General features: G+C 41.4%; 1 protein-coding gene and 1 pseudogene across 5 annotated transcripts; both read left to right on the forward strand.

The window, feature by feature from the left end:
* Nucleotides 1–186: 186 nt before the first annotated feature.
* On the forward strand, nt 187–7,224 carry LOC104435607 (annotated as a pseudogene).
* A 1,949-nt stretch (nt 7,225–9,173) lies between these two features.
* On the forward strand, nt 9,174–12,843 carry LOC104433475 (E3 ubiquitin-protein ligase RGLG2). Of its 5 annotated transcripts, none has more exons than XM_010046230.3 (12): nt 9,174–9,326; nt 9,778–10,044; nt 10,509–10,593; nt 10,669–10,809; nt 10,890–11,003; nt 11,098–11,195; nt 11,368–11,447; nt 11,543–11,648; nt 11,738–11,865; nt 11,980–12,145; nt 12,365–12,421; nt 12,547–12,843. In XM_010046230.3, the coding sequence occupies exons 1-12, from the start codon at nt 9,258–9,260 to the stop codon at nt 12,625–12,627; spliced, it is 1,392 nt and encodes a 463-aa protein (XP_010044532.2). In that variant the 5' UTR covers nt 9,174–9,257; the 3' UTR covers nt 12,628–12,843. The 5 variants fall into 5 exon arrangements, with proteins under 5 accessions (XP_010044532.2, XP_010044531.2, XP_010044535.2 ...); XM_010046229.3 differs by having other exon boundaries at nt 9,226–9,326; nt 9,772–10,044; XM_010046233.3 differs by lacking the exon at nt 9,174–9,326 and adding an exon at nt 9,373–9,516.
* Nucleotides 12,844–12,876: the final 33 nt, after the last annotated feature.

Below are 12,876 nucleotides of genomic sequence, written 5' to 3' on the forward strand. Positions count from 1 at the left end.
TTGCCGCTTTCATTGGTAAATTTGTTGATGACGTGGCCATAAAAACAAAAATGAAAAAAGCTTGTGCGTTAGGAGAAAAAAAATTAAAGAAAAGTAGAAAAGTAAAATTAGTGGACAACGGACTTGGTGGCCGTAGGATCATCGCCTGGCGGTGGTCGTGCCAACTCGACGGCGGTTGTCGCCGTTATGGTCCCATTGTCAATGGTTATCATGTTCCAACCACTGAGATGGAAGAACATCCTCGATCTAATCTCAGGTGTGAGACAAGGTAAAAGTCTGAGAGTGAGAGTTAGATGGGAATAGAATAAGACTGACAAAAAAAAAAAAAAATTCTTAAGTACAAGGCAACTATTATAAGGCGTGTTTGTTTGTGTTTCTGTTCAAAAAAGTGTTTCGGAGAATAGAAATAGAAAAACTATTTCTATTCCGAGGAACAATTTTTTACCGAGAAAGATGGATTTGATAAACTTGTTCTGGAAATAAAAAATGAATAGAAATACGTTTAATAAATTTATATTCTTTTTTTTGTTTTTTTTTTTTTTTTTTTTTTTTTCCTTTTTTCCTTTCTTTTTCCTTTCTTTTTCTTTTTTCTTTTTTTTTTTTTCTTCTTTTGGCCGGTCGCCAGCCTTCGGCGACCGGCCGACGAGGGGCCTCGCCCGGCCACAACGAGGCTTGCCGACCCCGACGAGGCCGAGTGTCGCCGGCCCGGGCGAGGCTCGGCCTCGTCGGATCCGGGGCGAGCTTGAGCATCGCCGCCCCTAGCGAGGCTTGGCCTCGCTGAATCCGGGGCGAGCTCGAGCTCGCCCAACCATGGCAAGACTCGGCCTCGCTGGATTTGGGTGAGCTCGAGCTCGCCCGGCCAAGGCGAGGCCGAGCGTCGCCGGCCCTCAGCGACGCTCGGCCTCGCCTTAGTTGGGCAATCTCGAGCTCGGCCTCACCGAGGGCCGGCGATGCTCCAGCGAGGTAGCCGACCCTCGACGGCGTCGCCAGCCCTCAACGGCCAGTCACCAGCCATGGCCAAGGCCGGCGGTGGACACAAAGAAAAAGAAGAAGAAAAGAAATGAGAGAAAAAATGTTCTTCAAAAGTGTTTCTAGAACAAAAAAAAAACTTTTTTTTTCTCATTTCCGTTCCAATTTTGTTCGGGAACAAAAAAATATATTTTGAACAAAAACGCAAACAAACGCTTTTTTTTTGTTTTTTTTTGTTCCCGGAAACAAAAAACAGAAAATTTGTTAATAAATAGTAAAAAAAACATGCACGTCCATAGTGATCGTCGCTCATGAAGGCTGACAATCATAGCGATGTGTCGCCCGTCGACGACAAACCACCGTACGGTGGTCTCAAATTTGGCAGCCATGCACATAGATAGGGGGTTATGATGTCGGTGTAAATTTTCGACACCGCGCCAGTGCAACCATCGCGCGATGATGGTCACCCAGCAGCTTCAACGCTAGCGCCGCCTAGGGTGTAAATTTTTTTTTCTTTTTTCCTTTCATGAGGGAGAGAACTTTCAAAAATGAAAACAAAATTCACAAATCCATTTCAAAATTAATTCATCTTTTTTTCTAGAAATCCACTTCGTCCACGTTTTTACGGCGTGAAGTTCATGTCCGCAAAATCCGTCGTTGGGACAACATAAGGACAGATGGTGATACTTTTTAAGATTTACAAGGAACATTTTGAAAAATAATAATGATTAGAACAACGGTTTTGAATTTCTGGTAAGAAGAGGGAGGTCATCGATTCCATTTCACTTATTTTCTAATACCATTCGATAATATCCACAACATCATCTTACTTTGTTTGGTTGGTATCTACGAGTGGAATGGGTTAATCTCCTGTGAAGTATTCTCATGGAAAAGAAGAACAAAAAAGGATTTCTATTGGGAAGAGTGTTGCGAAAGAGAGAATAAATTTTGGGAATTTTCATTAACCTGAATTTACTTTTTGAAAATTTAATTGAATTTGAGCAATTCGAACATTTGATACGATTAAATCCTGAAAAACCATTTTGGTTCAGTTTAAACTTAATGCTGCGAATCATTGCATCTTTCATTTTTTATAAGTCAATTCGAGTCAAGATCAAGCCAGAATTCATCGAGCTTGAGTTAAGTATCGAATTTACTAAATAGATTGTGATGTATGAACTGGTTTTGTTTTGATCAAGTCTGTAGTGCATAATAAATGAATTTCCTTCACTTGAGAAAAGGAAAGATATGAATCTCCAGAGATAGTCATGAGAAATCAAGGCATGACCCTTTGTGTGTATTTTTGTTAATGTTACTATTATAATAATTATTTTGGTACTATATCATATCTAAACGTGGGCGGCGGCTCTCATTTAAACTTTAGTTAGTTCCTTATCTTCGTCAAGTAGTTACACTTTTATATACGTCATTCACACACATTTCTATGTGTGTGTGTGTGTGAATTTATATATTTGTAAGTAAATAAAAATTACAACTTTATTTCTAATTAAAGAGGCCAAACATGTCAAACAATGGTGGGTTTGGTTGTGTTTCTGTTTAAAAATTGTTTGGGAACGAAATAGAAAAAAGTGTTTTTGTTCCGGGAACAATTTTTGAACAAAAAAAACGCGTTTGGTAAATTTGTTCGGGAATAAAAAATAAACAGAAACACGTTTGGTAAATTTGTATAATTTTTTTATTTCTTTTATTTTTTAATATTTTTATTCTATTTTTTATATTTTTCTTATTTTTCCTTTTTTCTTTTTTCTTTTTCTTTTTTTCTTTTTTTCTTCTTTTGGCCGGTCGCCGGCCTCGGCCATGGCCGGCGACCGGCCGACGAGGCCAGCGGCCTCGCCCGGCCACGGCGAGGCTCGCCGGCCCTCGGCGAGGTCGAGCCTCGCCGTAGCCGGGCGAGGCTAGCTCGCCCGCCGGGCCGGCAAGGCTCGGCCTCACCGAGCCACCACCAAGTCGGTGTCGCCCGGGCGGTGGCCCGGCGAGGCCGAGCCTCGCCAGCCACTAGGCGAGCTCGGCCTCGCCGGATCCGGGCGAGCTCGAGCTCGCCCGGCCAAGGCAAGGCCGACCCTCGCCAGGGGGCCGACGAGCCTCGTCGTGGGCGGGCGAGGCCGCCGCCCTCGTCGGCCGGCCGCTGGCCATGGCCGAGGCCGGCGACCGGCGAAAGAAAAAAGAAAGAAAATAAGAAGAAAAAGAAGAAGAAATACAAAAGTGTTTCTAAGATTTGTTTCAGAAATAAGAAACACAAAATTTGTGTTTCTTATTTCGTTTTTTTTGTTCCGGGAACAAAAGAACAAAAAAAGGAATAGAAACGCACCCAAACACGTTTGCCTTTTTTTGTTCCCAGAACAAAAAAAACAGAAAAAGTGCTTAAAAACAAAAAAAAAGAAACATAAACAAACAGACCCCAAATGTCTTATTTTTGAGACCCCATGCTAGCTAATAATGTTGAAACAACTTCAATCGATTGGATGAAGCGGTACATTCCAAAATAGGAATGAATTGTATTTTCTACATCAACATCATAGCAATGCAATCATACGATTAACTAGCAGCATAAGGGTAGATTAATCATATATTAAATGTAACTTTCACCAATCTCGGGTCAATTTCGACTATTGATTCTTCCGCATCCATTTTGTATTGATTTTCAATCTCACCCCCTCATGCTCGGGCTAGTTAACCACCCTAAACAAACTCATTATCAAGTATTCTCACTGCACATCACCATTCCAGCAAGCAACGGCTCTTCAAATTCTCTTCACATGGCTTGCTCTTTCCCTTCCTCTCCTCCTCCTCTTCCTCCTCTCAGTGAAAAACTTCTACAACAAAATCAGAGGCGCCACGACGACGACGAAGCAAAAGAAGAACCTCCCTCCAGGGCCTCCACCACTGCCCATCATAGGCAATCTCCACCAGCTCGGGCACTTGCCTCACCAATCTCTGTGGAAACTCTCCAAACGATACGGCCCCGTCATGCTCATCCGCCTCGGCAGCATCCCCACTGTCATCGTCTCTTCCCCTAGTGCCGCCAGAGAGGTCCTCAAGACCCATGACCTCGACTGTTGCAGCTGCCCATTGCTGGTCGGCACGGGATGCCTCTCCTATGACTACCTCGACATCGCCTTCGTTGAGTACGGTGATTACTGGAGGGAACTGAGGAAGCTTTGCATGCTCGAGCTGTTTAGCAGCAAGCGAGTCCAGTCCTTTCGATATGTTAGGGAAGAGGAGGTGGGTTCTATGATCAAGTCGATTACAAAATCAGCAGAAAGCGGAACTACAATCAATATAAGCGAGAATTTCATGGCTTTAACGGCGGGAAAAGTGCTAAAAAAGTCATAAACCTTTTATATTTGTGTCAATTTAGTCTTAAACCTTTTTTTGTGCCAATTTAATCATAAACATTTTTACTTAGTACCAATTCAATCTTTTCCGGCCAATTTTAGCCGGATTTTGCTAACTAAACGCCGCCGGCCGACGTAACATAATCGGTGCTGACGTGGATAAATTTTAATAATATTTTAATACTTTTCAATTTTCTTTTTCTTTTTCTTTTTCTTTCTTTTCTTTTTTCCCTCCCCTCCTCCAACCGGTCGCCAGACCTTGGCGATCAGCCAAAGGTGACAGCCGATGAGGTCGACCTCGCTGGCCACCTCGCCCTCGTCACCTAGTGCGACAGTGGCCGCGAGGGCAGCCTCACGCTGGGCTACGTTGGTGAGGTCAAGCCTCGCCAACCATGGGCGAGGCTCGACCCTTGCCAAATCTAGCGAGGGCGAGCCTCGTCAACGCCGCCTAGGCTGTCATTCGGCGAGGTCGAGCCTCGCCCATGGCCAACAAGACTCAACCTCGCTAGCCCAACGCTAGGTCACCCTCGCAACCTAGGTGGTGGCGAGGCTCGCCCTCGTCCGATTTGGCGAGATCAAGCCTCGCCGGCCATGGGCGAGGCTCGACCTCGACAAATCCGGTGAGGGCAAGGTGGCCGGCGAGGTTGACCTCACCGGCCGTTGCCTCGGCCGGTCGCCAAGGTCCGATGATCGGCTAGAGGAGGGAGGGAAAAAATAAAAATAAAAATTATTAAAATATTATTAAAATATTATTAAAATATTATTAAAATTTGTCCAAATCAACACCGATCAAGCCACATCAGTCGACCGGTGTCCAGTAAGTAAAATTTGGCCAAAATTGATCGGAAAAGACTAAATCGACACTAAGTAAAAATGTTTCGGACTAAATTGACACCAAAAGAATGTTTAGGACTAGATTGGCACAAATACAAAAGATTTAAGACTTTTTAAGCACTTTTCCCCTTTTAACGGCTAACATGACTTGCAAGTAAGGGGTAGTGATGTAATATATGAGTCAAGTCGACTAAGTTAATATTTGAGCTCGACTCCAATCTTCGGGGATTGACTCTCATAATAAGTCTGGTTCTTTATACTCGAGCTGAACATGAACATGTTGTCTAAGTTCGAACTTGACCATACGTGATCGGACTTGATTAGGCTTACGAGCCACCCCAATTATTTAAGCTATTATCAAATTCAAAATTGATTCCAAGTCAATTTTCCAACTAGAGAAACACGTCTCGAAATTGAAAAGGTTTTAACCGAAGTATGTCTAGCCTCATAGCCAAGCATGAATCGCTCACAAGTAACTCTGACTTGTTTGCACACCTTACATGCTGGGTCGCATTTGGGAAGGCATTTCAGGGAACGGAGTACGACGACCGAAAGTTCATGGATGTGATTAATGAGGCAGTGGCGACGTTGGGAAGCTTCTAAGCGTCCGATTTTTTCCCTCGATTCAGCTGGATTGTGGACAAGTTGACAGGGCTGTTGGAAATTTCGTATAATATGGACTAACATTAATTAATTGATTTTCTAATTTAAATAATCAAATTAATGGATATTTCAATATTTGTTAAACCCTTGAGTAATCTTATTGAATTGAATTTTGACATCTATTAATAACGGGCCTAGTTAAGCAGTAAAGTGTAAGCAATTGTATTTAACTTAAATCCATAATGGGATGAGCCAGTTGATACACTATTGATTATGGTTTGCTATATCCCATTTCTAGTTTATAAAATGATAGGTTATACCTATCAATTGCTTTAATTCCATTGAAATTGCTGGTAGATCTTTGGTATCAAAATAATCTATTTTTCTTCAAGTAAAACAATAACTCAAATAAGTACACTTTAATTCTATTGTGTTTATTGACCTCGGTGTTTTACAATCATATATGGATCAGATTGTTTTTTATTAATTATTTATTTTATGTAAATAATTTTCTACAAGGACTTCATTCGAGATTGGAGATGATCTTTTGCAGTTTGGACGTTTTCTACTAGAAGGTGATCGACGAGCATCAGAACGGGAATAAGAGCAACGAGGAAGAGGACATTGTCGATTTGCTGCTAAAGATGGAGAGGCAAAAGACTGAGCTCGCGGGAGTCCAGCTTAGGGAAGATATCATCAAGGCCATCTTGATGGTACATCATACAATATATTACGTATTCCCTAAATGAGTACTCCGTCCAATTTCTCAGATATAAAAGGCGTAATGGCAAAAACTGATGTACTTGTCTTTTTTGTGAATCATGACTTTATGTTCGCTCTTAGGATGTATTTCTAGCTGGAGTGCACACCGTTGCACTTGTCATGGATTGGACAACGGCTGAGCTCGCCAGGAACCCGAGGGCAATGCGAAAAGCTCGCGAGGAGATCCGGAGTTGTGTCGGAAACAAGAAATGGCTTGTCGAAAATGACCTCGGCGGGCTTAAATATCTCAAGTTAGTACTCGAGGAGGCAATGAGGTAGGTTACACCCTCCAGGTGTACTCCTCATTCCGAGAGAAACCATGGGCCACTTCAAGCTGTTTGGCTACGATCTCGACCCGGAGACCCGTGTCCAAGTCAACGTGTGGGCCATCGGGCGGGACCCGAGCCTATGGAAGGACCCTGAGAAGAGAGATTCGAGGATAGTCAGGTTGATTTTTAAGGGGAATCATTTCGAGCTGTTGATATTCGGGGCAGGGCGGAGAGGATGCCCTGGAATTTCGATGGGGATGGCGGTGATTGAACTTGCGCTCGCCAATGTGTTGCACTCCTTCGACTGGAAATTGCCGGAGGCAATAACAGAGGCAGATGTGAGCATGGAGAAAGGTGCCGCTTTGGCCGTAATTAAGAAAGTGCCTCTCACTCTGCTACCGATTAAAACACTGCATAAAATCGATGCATGACAAAGTCGTCCTTAATCGTCCTTATACTAAATTATGTTCAAGTGTCTTAGCGTTGCATTTTACTACATTGTAGCAAACGTATCCATGTATAAGGTAACCGAGAATCCTCGAGAGTACGTTGCTTCTAGGGCAATTAATAAACAGACCCATTTGACGAATTTGTGACTACAGGAGAGATCATCAGTAGAGCGAGTCACTTCTGCATTAACAAATTGTATTGCCATCTCCGTGTGCAAATTACTTTGAGAGTTAGAAGTCTCTATTAATTCAGCTCTATTAATTCAGCATCAAACATTTTTTTGGTTGTAATATTTTAATAAATAGGGTAATGCGTCTCGAAATCTCTCACTGAGACGAGCTATGGGATGTCATTAAAAAGTTTGTCATTCAAAAATAGAAATTTAGTTTTTATTCTTTTGAAGATTACTTGTAATTAATTGAAATAATCTTCCAAAACATAGACGCTTTCAAATTTAGTGTGTTTGTTTGATGGAAAACGTAACGTTTTTAGAAAATGTTTCTAGGAAATTCATTTTTCCAGGAAAATTGTTACTTTTCATTTATTTAGTGACATATGATTGAAAAAGTTTTGTGGTATTTGGATTTCATTTGAAAAATGATTTCAATTTTATAACTTTATCTTAGGCAAAAAAATCAAATTTATAAATATTTTTAATTTTTAATTTCCTTTTTCTTTTTCTTCTTTCTTTTCTTTTTTTCCTTTTCTTTCTTTTCCTTCTTTCTTCTTCCTTCTAGTCACTGAGCCTTGACAACAACTGGCAAGGGTTGACCTAGCTAGCCTCAAGTGAGCTCGACCTTGCCGTGACGAGGCTTAAGCTTGCCAAGACCTAGTGAGCTCAACCCCACATGAGGCCAACCCACGTTTATGGCCAATCGTTGACTATCACCAAGGCCGAAGACCACTGGAGGGAAGAAGAAGGAAAAAGCAAAAGAAAGAAAAGAAAAAATTAAAATATTAACAAATTTAAGATGAGCAATTCTAGAAAGTGTTTTCGCCTTCTTAGAATAGGGAATTTCCTAATCTTATCGTGAATGTTTTCTTTGATCGGAAAGTGTTTTGTATTGACTAATTATTTTTGACGAATCAAACAGATGGAAGTCCAAGAAACAGATTCCGGATCAAACTTGAAAGGGGATGAACATATAATTTTAGTATAAATAACGATCATGTAAAAATGGGAATCCGTGCTATTATGGCCAGAACTCCGAATTTTGAATTAACATTAGTGAATAGTGATTTTTAGAATTGAAAGATTGAAAAAAAATTGCTTAGTAGTAATGACTAGTTATCCAGGCCCTTTTCTTTCTTTTAAAACAGCATGAGGAGGAGTAACCATCACAGCTACTCATCTAGATGTTTTCATTAAGAGTTTGATGATGTTATCATAAGGGTTTGACCCTCACAACATGACGTATGATTTGAGTCATAATTATTTAGTCCAATCCGCATATAAGTGTAGAACCCGTCATGGGACCCATCGACATCCTAGGTAACAAATGTCTAGACCTCTTGATTTCTAGGCAAATATAACTTTTCTATTTTGGCCAAACAAGACACGATTTACTTGACTTGCAAAAATCAATGGCGGACCATCCTTTTTCACGAATTCTAAAGAAGTCGCATTTTGAGTTCTGGCAAAGATAACTTTCCTAACCTTTAAGAGCCTCTTGTCTCGGTAATTACCAGATTGCGATAGAACGGAGGATTGTCCAAATCCGGTGTGATTAGTCGAATGCACTGATTGATAGGATGACGGATAAGATTGTTTAACATCTGTATCATACTTTATGCAAAGGTAAAGTGACATCTGGAGTTTATCTTTAGGAGCAAAGTATACATTAAAAGTCAAATTATGGATTAAAAAATGCAGGGGTGATGCTGACTCTTTACTAACTTCCACTCACTTCAAGATGGAGCCCCAGGAATAATAAATCCATAGTATCTTGTATTTCCATGGCTCCACTCTTGAATTCAGCCATGGACAAGTGCACAAATTATTAAATGATTTTATATGATCTGTCCAAACCTACTAGGAAAGACCGAAGAGCCAGCGTTTCAGTTGACGGATCTGACCTCTCAGGTTCTCTTTCTTCTCTTGCCAGATTACGTGCGTACTTTTTTTAATGTTGGCTCATAATCACACGTCAAATTACATAAATATTAATTAAGGTGTCTCTGCTTTCTTCCCCTATAACGTTGTCCATCTCTCCAAAGCCGCTCTGCATTAAGTTTGCTGCAGTCCTGAGATCCGAGAGCTCTCACGGTCACAGGTTTATTTGTTCTTACGATCTTCTGAGTTCTGTTCTTGAGGGTAAAATGAATGCTCTTTCCCCCCTCTGCAACAAATATTGCTGAATTCTGGGCCGAAAAACCTTCTAATTTCGAATATGATCATGCTTCAATCTTTTATGTTCTGGCAAAAAATAATAAATAGATTCTAAAATCCTGTTATAACAGTATTTTATTTACTCCTTAGGCTGGTTCTTCTTGGATTAAAGTTATACTAATTTGTTCTTTTCGAAAAGTTGCAGGTGATGGGAGGCATATTGTCAAAGAGGACGAGCAGGAGGAGATCATATTCAACCGGTGGGTATGCTCCAGCTCCACCGAGTTCTTGGAGTGAGTATGGAGGTAATACAACGCAGGATCCACACCAAACGTGCCTGCATCATCACTACATGCCTCCCTCATCGTACAATTATGCTACACAACCTTTGCAAGCGCAGACCCAGCAGCGTCGGAAGATAGTGAACACGAAATATTCAAGGATAGCCGATAATTACCATTCTTTGCATGAGGTAATTCACTCGGGCCCTTGACAGCATTTAGAGTGATTACGGCAAAGATCTCCTCTGTCTCTTAGTGTGACGCAATCCATGTCAACTGTGATGTCTCTTCACAAGATGAATATTAAGAGGACCCATTGGGAGGGCCTGTGTTCAATCTCTCAAACTTTAGGATGGTCTGTGTTCAATCCCACAAACTTTGGGATGGTCTGTCATGTTAGCTGTGGAATGGATATACATAGTGATTTACAGAATGATAACAAAAAGGAAGGGGAAAAAATAGTTGTGCGCGTCCCTTAAGAATGATTTTTAAATCGATCAGTCTGAAGATGTTCAAACTACAGTTTTGGCTTGCTTTTGGAAGATGTTCAAAATGAATGATACAAAGTTTGAAATTTAGTCTGAAACGATATTATAATGCTTCAATGTTTCGTATGTTGTCAATGAAGATGATAATGATGATCTAACTAGCACAGGTAACTTCTGCTCTTGCCCAAGCTGGTTTGGAGTCTTCTAATCTCATCGTCGGGATTGATTTCACAAAGAGCAATGAGTGGACAGGTATGCTTTCTTAATGCCTTGGTCCATTTCATATGTCATGTGATGAGCTGTGCAGAAGATTGTTTCAAAAATTAGGTGCAAGGTCATTCCATCGGCAAAGCCTGCATGACATCGACCATGGTCAGAATCCCTATGAGCAAGCGATATCAATCATCGGAAAGACTTTATCCACATTCGATGAGGATAACCTAATTCCCTGTTTCGGATTCGGAGATGGTACATTAGTGCCCTATGGGGATCAGTTTCTTATGTAAATAACTTCATCGAAGATGAAACTAAATCTGAAAATTCTGCAGCATCAACGCACGACCAGGATGTTTTCAGTTTTTATCAAGACAATAGATTCTGTAACGGATTTGAGGAAGTTCTGATGCGATACAAAGAGGTCGTTCCCCACCTCCGCCTTGCAGGTGCTGGTTGTGTTTAATTTATCAAATTATGGGGGTTTCTGCTTCTGCAGGGTGCTTGGTGATATGTTTCTCAATTTTCTTTTAACCATTGCAGGACCAACATCCTTTGCACCTGTAATTGAGATGGCGATGACGATTGTAGAGCAAAGCGGAGGCCAGTACCATGTCCTGTTAATAATAGCTGATGGGCAGGTAAAACAATGTCCTTTTTTTTTCTACTTTTTTCTCTGAATTGTCACAAGTTTGGGTGCTAGGACACGATTATCTCCTTGTAAGGAGAATATATAGTATGGCGTTGTGATAATCGGTTACTTCCTATCCTAGAAAATCTACTTATTTTCCCAAAATGTGGCAAACGACGCAGGTGACGAGAAGTGTTGATACTCAGAATGGCCAGCTCAGTCCGCAGGAGCAAAGGACAGTTGATGCAATCGTGAGAGCTAGGTATTCCGCCCACCCACTTCAAGATGCCTTTTCACATTCTCATTTGCATTTCTTTTCCCATCCTCACGATATTATATATGTGAACTTGATTGCAGCGAATACCCTCTATCTATTGTTTTAGTTGGGGTTGGAGACGGGCCATGGGACCTGATGAAGGAGTTCGATGATAACATTCCTGCACGAGCCTTCGACAATTTCCAGGTACGCCGGCCACTGGTCTAACATTATTGATGGTCATAACATTCTTCCACGTGCTTAGCAGAGAACCTTCTTTCTTTGGTCTTTGTCAGTTTGTCAACTTCACCGAGATCATGTCCAAGAATGTGGATGCATCTAGAAAACAGGCGGAATTCGCTCTCGATGCCTTAATGGAAGTTCCTTCTCAGTATAAAGCGACTATCGAGCTTGGCATATTAGGGTAAGAATTATGCTCTAAGCCCTTGATGATTTATGCACTGTTTGGCCATCTCTTTTAATGTCTTCAAGAGTCTGAACCTCCCCTGAAATCTTGTTTCCTGATTTGATGGATCAGTCAACAAAAAGGGATTTCCCCGGAGAGAATTCCTCTTCCTCCGCCTATTCACGGCAGCATCGCAAGACCTTTCCAATCAAAAAATTCTCAGCATAGTCCTTACGGCGACGAATGCTCTCCAGCATTCAGCAAAGCCCCATCATCGGTTTCAGCTTATGACAATCAGGTATGCTGTGTGGTGTTTTCAGGGAAATTCTTTCTGGATGAGCTAGCTCGAGTAAGCTTTTAAAGATTATCAGTTTTCTTAGCTTGTCTGCCAATCACAAAGCGAGAAACAAATCCTGTACATTTTCACGAGATTCATCATTACCTCGCTTCAATCGATTGAAAATGGGGTTACTGAATTCTTTAGATCATTACATTTTTCTCTGGTGGATTTGCTCAGGATTGTCCCATATGTATGAGCAATCCAAAGGACATGGCCTTCGGGTGCGGCCACCTGGTATGGAAGTTCATCTTATTGGTCTCCTTCGCCTCCTCTTTTCTTTCCATCTGTAAGATCCTGAGGAGCAGGACAACACAATCATTTTCAAGATAACGGTCCTCTTTTCTTCTTTCATTTGACAGACCTGCAGTGACTGTGGGGAGAATCTGCTGTCTTGCCCAATATGCCAGAGCACCATCCAAATCAGAATTAAGCTTTATTGACCAGGCTTCGCCATTTTACATCTACTGTTAATATAATAAGTTGATCTCAGCAAGCATTAGTCTGTAAATTGGAGGAAAGGGCTTGTCACCAATGCTTGCCTCTGATCTGTTTCACGCTGTTTCTTGCAAAAACTGTTCTGTAACATTAAGACGGAAGACAGAGTAATCGCATTATCTGGACCCTCACCTGTGCAATTGGAAAAGTTATTAGGCAAACCTGGTCCCTGATATCTAGTTGAATAGTTGAAT

Source organism: Eucalyptus grandis, chromosome 2 (genome assembly GCF_016545825.1).
Source record: "Eucalyptus grandis isolate ANBG69807.140 chromosome 2, ASM1654582v1, whole genome shotgun sequence".
Taxonomy (NCBI): domain Eukaryota; kingdom Viridiplantae; phylum Streptophyta; class Magnoliopsida; order Myrtales; family Myrtaceae; genus Eucalyptus; species Eucalyptus grandis.